Here is an 8,714-nt window from a genome sequence, read left to right as displayed (position 1 = left end):
CGATATGAAGATCTCCTCCCATTGTAACTGACTCCGTGTAACCCAAGCCCTCTCCAGTGTCTATATAAACTGGAGAGTTTTAGTCCGTAGGACGAACAACAATCATACGATAGGCTAGATTCTAGGGTTTAGCCACTCCGATCTCGTGGTAGATCTACTCTTGTACTACCCATATCATCAATACTAATCAAGCAGGAGTAGGGTTTTACCTCCATCGAGAGGGCCCGAAACTGGGTAAAAACATCGTGTCCCTTGTCTCCTGTTACCATCCGCCTATACGCACAGTTTGGGACCCCCTACCCGAGATCCGCCAGTTTTGACACCGACATTGGTGCTTTCATTGAGAGTTCCTCTATGTCCTCGCCTTTTAGGCCCGATGGCTTCTTTGCTCGTCAATCGCGATGCGGTCTGGGATGAGACTTTTCTCCCCGGACAGATCTTCGTATTCGGCGGCTTCGCACTGCGGGCTGACTCGTTCGGCCATCTGGAGCAGATCGAGAGCTACACCCCTGGCCATCAGGTCAGGTTTGGAAGCTTGAACTACACGGCCGACATCCGCGGGGACTTGATCTTCGACGGATTCGAGCCACAACTGGGCGCGCCGCACTTTCATGATGGGCATGATTTGGCTCTGTCATCGGACAACGCCCAGAGCGCCACTCAGGTGTCCGCTCCGACCATTAGCTCGGAGCCCACTATGCCAGTCGGGGACGGACGGTTAGACGCCACCCCGAAAACTGCAATCTCTACGGCGATAGAGCCGGATACCGGCCTAGTCCCTCGCAAGGCCCGTGACTCCGAGGTGCCGGACTCCGATCCAGACTCCGTAAATCCCGCACCTCTCCTGGTTAAGCCCGATTGGGCTCCGGTCATGGAGTTCACCGCCGTGGATGTCTTTCAGCACTCACCTTTCGGCAACATCCTGAATTCGTTAAAGTCTCTCTCTTTGTCAGGAGAGCCCTGGCCGGACTACGGCCAACACGGTTGGGACGCGGACGACGAAGAAATTTGTAGCCCACCCACCACCCACTTTGTAGCCACTGTCGACGATTTAACTGACATGCTCGACTTCGACTCCGAAGACATCGACGGCATGGACGCCGATGAAGGAGACGATCAAGAACCAGTGCCTATAGGGAACTGGAAAGCCACCTCGTCATATGACATATACATGGTGGACACCCCTAAAGCGAGGGATGGCGAGGAGAAAACGGAGGATGACCCCTCCAAGAAGCAACCCAAGCGCCGATGTCAGCGGCGCCGCTCTAAGTCCCGCCAAAGCAAAAACGGCGATTCCGGCACCGGAGATAACAATACACCGGACAGTGCCGAAGACAGCCCCCTCCAGCAGGATTCAGTGCAGGAGAACGAAGGAGCCAGCCCTCATGAGAGAGCGGCCGACAAAGAGGATGAGGATGATAATTACATGCCTCCCTCCGAAGACGAGGCAAGCCTCGACGACGATGAATTCGTCGTGCCAGAGGATCCCGTCGAGCAAGAGCGTTTCAAACGCAGACTCGTAGCCACGGCAAGCAGCCTCAAGAAGAAACAGCAGTAGCTTAGAGCTGACCAAGACTTGCTAGCCGACAGATGGACCGAAGTCCTGGCGGCCGAAGAGTATAAAGTAGAACGCCCATCCAAGAGCTACCCGAAGCGCAGGCTGCTTCCCCAACTTGAGGAGGAAGCAACTAAACCTACATCACCAGCGTACGATGTGCCCGATCGGCCACCCCGTGGCCGCGATAGAGAGGCCTTCAGGCCCTCGACCCAAGCCGCACCCCGACACCGCTCAAAACATACCAGAGTACGGGGAGACGCAACAGACCTATGAGACATCTTGGAGAATAAGGCAAGGCAAACAAGATCGATCTACGGATCGCATGGGCGCCCCGCTTCACGTGACGCTAGCCGTCACACCAGACATAATAAGTATGGCCCGGCCGAATACAGCAGACCAAGCTCGTCTGAGTTGCATCGCGATATAGCTCAGTACAGGGGCGCTGCACACCCACTATGCTTCACAGACGAAGTAATGGATCATCAAATCCCCGAGGGCTTCAAACCCGTAAACATCGAATCATACGATGGCACAACAGATCCTGCGATATGGATCGAGGATTATCTCCTTCACATCCACATGGCCCGTGGCGATGATCTACACGCCATCAAATACCTCCCGCTCAAGCTTAAAGGACCAACTCGACATTGGCTTAATAGCCTGCTAGCAGAGTCAATCAGTTGTTGGGAGGACCTGGAATCCGCATTCCTTGACAACTTCCAGGGCACGTACGTGCGACCACCAGACGCTGATGACCTAAGCCACATAATCCAACAACCAGAGGAATCAGCCAGACAGTTCTGGACACGGTTCCTGACCAAGAACAACCAAATAGTCGATTGTCTGGACGCCGAGGCCCTCGCAGCCTTTAGGCACAACATCCGAGATGAATGGCTTGCCCGACACCTAGGACAGGAAAAGCCGAAGTCTATGGCAGCCCTCACGACACTCATGACCCGCTTCTGCGCGGGAGAAGACAGCTGGCTAGCTCGTAGCAATAACATAAGCAAGAGCCCCGGCAATTCGGATAACAAGGATAACAACGGCAGGTCGCGCCGCAACAAGCATAAGCGCCGCATTAACGGTGACAATAATGAAGATACAACAGTCAATGCCGGATTCAGAGGCTCTAAACTGGGTTAGCGGAAGAAGCCATTCAAACGAAACCCTCAGGGCCCAGCCAGCTTAGACCGGATACTTGATAGCTCGTGCCAGATACACGGCACCCCCGAACAGCCAGCCAATCACACCAACAGGGATTGTTGGGTGTTCAAGCAGGCAGGCAAGATAAGTGCCGAGACCAGAGACAAGGGGCTACATAGCGATGACGAGGAGGGGCCCCGGCCGCCGAACAACAAAGGACAGAAGGGATTTCCCCCGCAAGTTCGGATGGTGAATATGATATACGCAACTCAGATCCCCAAAAGGGAGCGGAAGCATGCTCTCAAGGACGTCTATGCGCTGGAGCCAGTCGCCCCAAAGTTCAACCAATGGTCCTCCTGCCCGATCACTTTCGATCGACGGGACCATCCCACCAGCATCCGTCACGGCGGATTCGCCGCACTGGTCCTAGACCCAATTATCGACAGATTTCACCTTACCAGAGTCCTAATGGACGGCGGCAGTAGCCTGAACCTGCTTTACCAGGACACAGTGCGAAAAATGGGCCTCGATCCTTCAAGGATTAAACCCACAAATACAACCTTCAAAGGTGTCATACCAGGGGTCGAAGCTAGCTGTATAGGCTCGGTCACACTTGAGGTGGTCTTCGGATCACCGGATAACTTCCGGAGCGAGGAGTTAATCTTCGACATAGTCCCATTCCGCAGTGGCTATCACGCTCTGCTCGGACGAACCGCATTTGCAAAATTCAATGCGGCGCCGCACTACGCATATCTCAAGCTCAAGATGCCAGGACCTCACGGAGTCATCACGGTAAATGAAAACACAGAACGCTCTCTCCGAACGGAGGAGCACACGGTGGCCCTGGCAGTGGAAGTACAGAGTAGCCTCCCAAGGTAGTTCTCCAATCTAGGCGCCAAACGTCCGGACAACGTCAAGCGAGCCTGAAGTAACCTACAACAAATCCGGCTGGCACGTTCCGAGCAAGCATAGCAGTGCGGCCCCGACCCCAGCCCCCGCCAAACGGCAATGCTGGTACCACGCGTACATAATTACGCCTTAGAGATACCATGGGCATAAGGGAAGGGGCACAACAACGGCACGCCCAGAATGCGGCTCAATCGCACTAGGGGGCTCCCTATTTCGCCGTTTTCCTTTTTCACACACTTTCAGGACCCAACTATTCGGAAGGCCTGTCCGGCAATACTATCGCCGAACCAACGATGCAATAGCCAGGGAGGAAGCAAGCCACGTCAAAGTTCAAGGTGGTCTCTATAACGAGTTTAATACATGTTTCTCTTACAATCCTGTAGCTTGCCCCTAAAGGGTAATATGTCAAATACTCCCATCTCTTGCTTACCGCACTTTTTGTATCGTTCTACTTTCACAGCAGCCCTTTTTTAATAAGCAATACATAGCTCTTACCTATTATGGTACTTATCTATTTTTATATGCAAACATGTTCAGTCATGACACTATGCAACCGTACACTTTGGCACGGACAATACACCAGGGGCTTACAACACCCCATAATATGGTGTGAGAAGACCGAACACTCTAACAAGTGCGGCACCCCGAACTTATAGCACTATATGCACCGGCTCCGAATCATGTCTTTGGTCAATAGTTGGGTTTGCCCGGCTCCCATGTTTTGGTACCTTATGTTCCGCATTGTTGGCTAAGGTAGCGCTGGGAGAACTACTGCGATTGTGCCCCAGTTGAGCTGGGTTAACACCTCAGTAGAGAAAGCTAAAACTGACTGTCATGATAGTGCGAGAGACTGGTCGCTGTTCGCGAGGTTTTTTCGAGTCCTTAAAGACTTATGCCGCTTCAAGCGAGGAACCGGACTTATCCGGCCTAGGCGTGGATAGCGCCCAAACTCGGTCTTCTGAATACTAGGGGCTTCGCCAAAATTTAAAATTATAGAATTCTATGGCTAAGTGAGAGTGATAAAGCATTATAAGTACGACGGCCTGGTTCGCTGTGCTAAACGCCTCCCTAGATGGACCCAAGAATGGGAACAAGAGCGCTCAAGTTTGTCCCGAACACCCTAGCACTCGTGGCATGGGGGTCGAAGCCGACGACTTGCATCTCTCAGATTTGATAAACGGCCGCACAGAAGGTAATATTTTAAATTAACAAGCGTTGCTTAACGCATATGAACAAAGCTTCAGCGTACATGATAACAAGTGCGAGTTTATTCAAAAATTACGTCTTTGGAGCACTCATCCGCTATGCGGCGGGCACCCTTCAGAACGCCATTGTAATACATCTCGGGCGTACGATACTCCTTGCCCGGCGGTGGCGCGTCCGTCAACAGCTTCTCCGCGTCTAGCTTGCCCCAGTGCACCTTAGCACGGGCAAGGGCCCGACGGGCACCTTCAATACAAACGGAGCGCTTGATGACCTCAATCCACGGACACGCGTCCACCAGCCGCCGCACCAGACCGAAGTAGCTCCCAGGCATGGCTTCTCCAGGCCACAACCGAGCTATGAGGCCCTTCATGGCCTGTTCGGCCACCTTGTGGAGCTCAACCAGCTGCTTCAGTTGGTCGCTCAGGGGCACCGGATGTTCGGCCTCAGCATACTGAGACCAGAACACTTTTTCCGTCGAGCTCCCCTCTTCGGCTCGGTAGTATGCGGCGGCATCAGACACACTACGGGGCAGATCGGCGAACGCTCCTAGAGAGCTCCGGATTCGGGTAAGTAGCAGATAATTAACTTTTATATTTTTGCTTTGCATAAAGAATGCCTTACCCGCCGCTATCTTCTTCATCGCCTCGATCTCCTGAAGGGCCTTCTGGGCTTCGGCCTTAGCGGTCTTGGCACTCTCAAGAGCCAAGGCAAGCTCGGACTCTCGAGTCTTTGAGTCACGCTCCAAACTCTCGTATTTTTCCACGAGAGCCTGGAGCTCTTGCCGAACCTCCGTCACCCGCGCCTCCTGCTTCTCTCGCTCGGTGCGCTCCAAGGCCACACTCTTTTTGGCCTTCGAAACCGCCTCTTTCAGGGTCGCCACCTCGGTCGTGGCTCCTGCAATACTGACGTTGGTCCTGTTATTATTATGCAACCAAGTATTTCTATATACATTTACAGGAGGTGCTACGTACCCTCTTTATCCTCGAGCTGCTTCTTGGCACGGCCGAGCTCGCTCTCGAACCGCTCGAGGCTTTCCTTCAAGGCATTGACCTCCGCTGTCAGTGCGGCAGAGGTCAGCAGCACTGCCTGCATTCCCATATTGACATATTTCTATTAGACTCCTGCGTATATCTTTTAAGATCCTCAGTTCGGCTTTTCTTTCCGAACACCGAACTAAGCATCAGGGGCTACTGTCTATGCGGTAACATTTTTTATATATGTTTTTGAACACATACCTCAAAGCCCGTTAACAGGATTGTGCAGGCTTCCGTCAGCCCGCTCTTGGTGGACTGAACCTTCAGAATCACCGCACTCATAATAGTGCGGTGTTCTTCGTTGATAGAGGCGCCGTCGAGCGCCTCCAGCAAATTGTCCGGCGCCTCCGGGTGAACGGAAGTCGCCGGCGTCGCGGACTTGCCCTTCTTGTGAAGGCGCCGCCTGTCGGGCTCTGGAACCACTAATGGTTCCGGAGCAGTGTCCGGCCCAGGGCCGGACTTAGATCCCTCCGGGGTTTTACCCCCTTTGGGTTGGGAGTCCGGAAGGTCGCCTTGTGGCGCTTCTAGGACCACCTCCTCCTGATTTTGTCCCCTACGGGACTCCACCTCCGCGCCGTCTGTAGGGATAGGGGAGGAGGCCGTCGGAAGTGAAGCGCTATTCACATCCGACGAATTCAGAGATCCGCTCGACGAATCGCCAAGCTGAGCTCTAGGCGGACTGTATGATTAGCTTCGGTGTTAGAAGCTATCAAATAAGAAAGGAGTGCAATAAGATGTGGATGTACCAGATATAATATTGAATGGCCCAGAACCAAACATGGTGAGTGGTGGCCATGCAGCAAGGATGTTGAGCCCAGGTGCTAATATATCTGGCTTTAGCACGCCAGGGCTTAAACTTCTAGGGCCACGGGATGAAAATGCCGCGACAGTGGGAGATGGCCGGACACCAAGCACAGTGTTTTTCTAGATGACTTTGGCACTGGGTTTGCTTGTTGTCCTCACATACTCTGTGATATTGTTGCCATCAGCCACGGTCACCTGCACAACATTGCCATAGTCCTCCAGAAGGGTGGTGAAGCCAGCATCTTTGCTGTTGACCAGTACTACGCCAGCCGCCCCGGCACTCATGATGCCACTGATGTCAGACTGGTTTAGTGAAGAGCCTTTGTCACTCACTGTTCCTGTGTTATGGCAAATTACAATTTTGCCGGCCACATTTCTTCCAGCTGACGACTTGCAGTGTTTGTCCACATACAAAGGGAATGACATGGAGCTTGAGTTAGAAGTCTGGTTAAGAGCTTCCCCATTGATGTGGTTGCCGTTCCCAAGCTGCACAATAGTCTCAAAGCTTCGGTCCACCGAGCCAGCTGCGACTGTAAGCAACCATGGTGCAGAATTGGCAACAAATGACATGGGTCCATTGTTACCAGCTGCAGCCACTACAACAATGCCCTTGGCTACCGCATTGAGTGCGCCAATAGAGACTGGGTCTTCAGTGAAGCTGACATCGTAAACAGGTTCGAGGGAGATCGAGAGCACATCGACCCCATCCTTGACAGCTTCGTCAAACCCAGCAAGTATATCCGAGGCTGCACACCCCAGAACCGTGCACACCCTGTACATGGCCAAGTGCGCACCTGGAGCAATACCGGCCGCTGTGCCCCTGCCGAGGCCATGGACCGAGGCACCACTGACGAAGTTCCCAGCTGCGGTGGACGAGGTATGTGTTCCATGCCCTGTGTCATCTCTGGAATCATTTGCATTGAAATTATGGAATTTGGCACCTATCAACTTGTTACTGCAGCGTGCAGCGCCATAGCATGAGCCCTTCCACTTTGATGGGGGTGGCGGGATACCACTGTCATCAAAGGAAGGATGCTCTGAATATATGCTGGTGTCTAGGACCCCGATTATGACTCCTTGGCCATAGTTGGTGTCCCTCCACAGCCCGGCATCTTTCTCCAGTCCGAGGAACTTCGGAGTGTGAGTGGTGCTGGGGTGCCAGAGATGGTCTGGAAACGCCCGCACAAACTCTTTCCTCTGGGACACCATGGCGAGGTCGTCTTCGGTGAGCCTCATGGCAAACCCCGTGAAGACCTTGGTGTAGGTATGGATGAGGCGTGGCTCATCGGAGCCGGCGAGAGGCGTTGGCAGGAAGGAATCCTGCCACCAGCGGTGGTCGTCCTCGCTGCCCGCTTCGACGGGTGGCCTCAGCATCACAATGTATGTGCGATGGCTTGGAGAGAGGCCTGCACCTTGGTCGTCGCATACCGCAGGTAAAGGAGCATGCAGTAGCATGAGGGTGAGGGTGAGCATGAGCATGAGGGCCAAGGATGCCATGGTTGGGATGGGATCGGCTGGAAGAAGAACAGGTGGGGCTTGAGCTTGGGTCTTTGGAGGAAGAGGGTGAGGGTGGAGCTGGAAGTGAACAAGAGGGAGAGAGGACACCAATGTGCGCGAGCTTGGTGTGCGAGGAGGGAATGGCGGTGTTGGAAGCTTGGTGTTGTGAGCTTGTCTGTATGACAGTGTGAGCAGGGATGGTGGAAGTGACCGAGAGGAAGAGATATCGACCGAGTTGTGGAGAAGAAAAGGAGAAATGCTACGTGTCGAGTGTTGAGTGAAAGAGACGCGATGCGTGAGTCTGAGTGCACTACGTTGTACACTGTGACTGCGTATCATTTGGGTAGAGAAATTTGTCCTAGGGGGAGGAAGATTAATTAGGAGAAAGATGAGAAGCGTATCTACTGCAGAGAATGCTCTCGTCTCCATGGTTGCACTGCACCTGCACCTCGGAGAAATTTGCTCTGTTTATGCATTTGTATTGATGTTCTTTCTGCGTTCCATTACCATACATTCCTAGACTGATTTGCTATGCTTGACCAGAGTTCAAGTCATACAAATTT

General features: G+C 53.2%; 1 protein-coding gene across 1 annotated transcript; it reads right to left on the bottom strand.

The window, feature by feature from the left end:
• Positions 1-6,307: 6,307 nt before the first annotated feature.
• On the bottom strand, positions 6,308-8,326 carry LOC123129975 (subtilisin-like protease 4). Its single transcript, XM_044549933.1, has 2 exons — positions 6,597-8,326; positions 6,308-6,529 (listed from the first exon to the last, which is right to left on the bottom strand). The coding sequence occupies exon 1, from the start codon at positions 8,149-8,151 to the stop codon at positions 6,775-6,777; it is 1,377 nt and encodes a 458-aa protein (XP_044405868.1). The 5' UTR covers positions 8,152-8,326; the 3' UTR covers positions 6,308-6,529; positions 6,597-6,774.
• Between the last annotated feature and the right edge of the window lie 388 nt (positions 8,327-8,714).

Source organism: Triticum aestivum, chromosome 1B (genome assembly GCF_018294505.1).
Source record: "Triticum aestivum cultivar Chinese Spring chromosome 1B, IWGSC CS RefSeq v2.1, whole genome shotgun sequence".
NCBI classification, from domain to species: Eukaryota; Viridiplantae; Streptophyta; class Magnoliopsida; order Poales; family Poaceae; genus Triticum; species Triticum aestivum.
The sequence above is the reverse complement of the archived record's forward strand: the minus strand, read 5'-3'. Positions and strand labels throughout refer to the sequence as shown.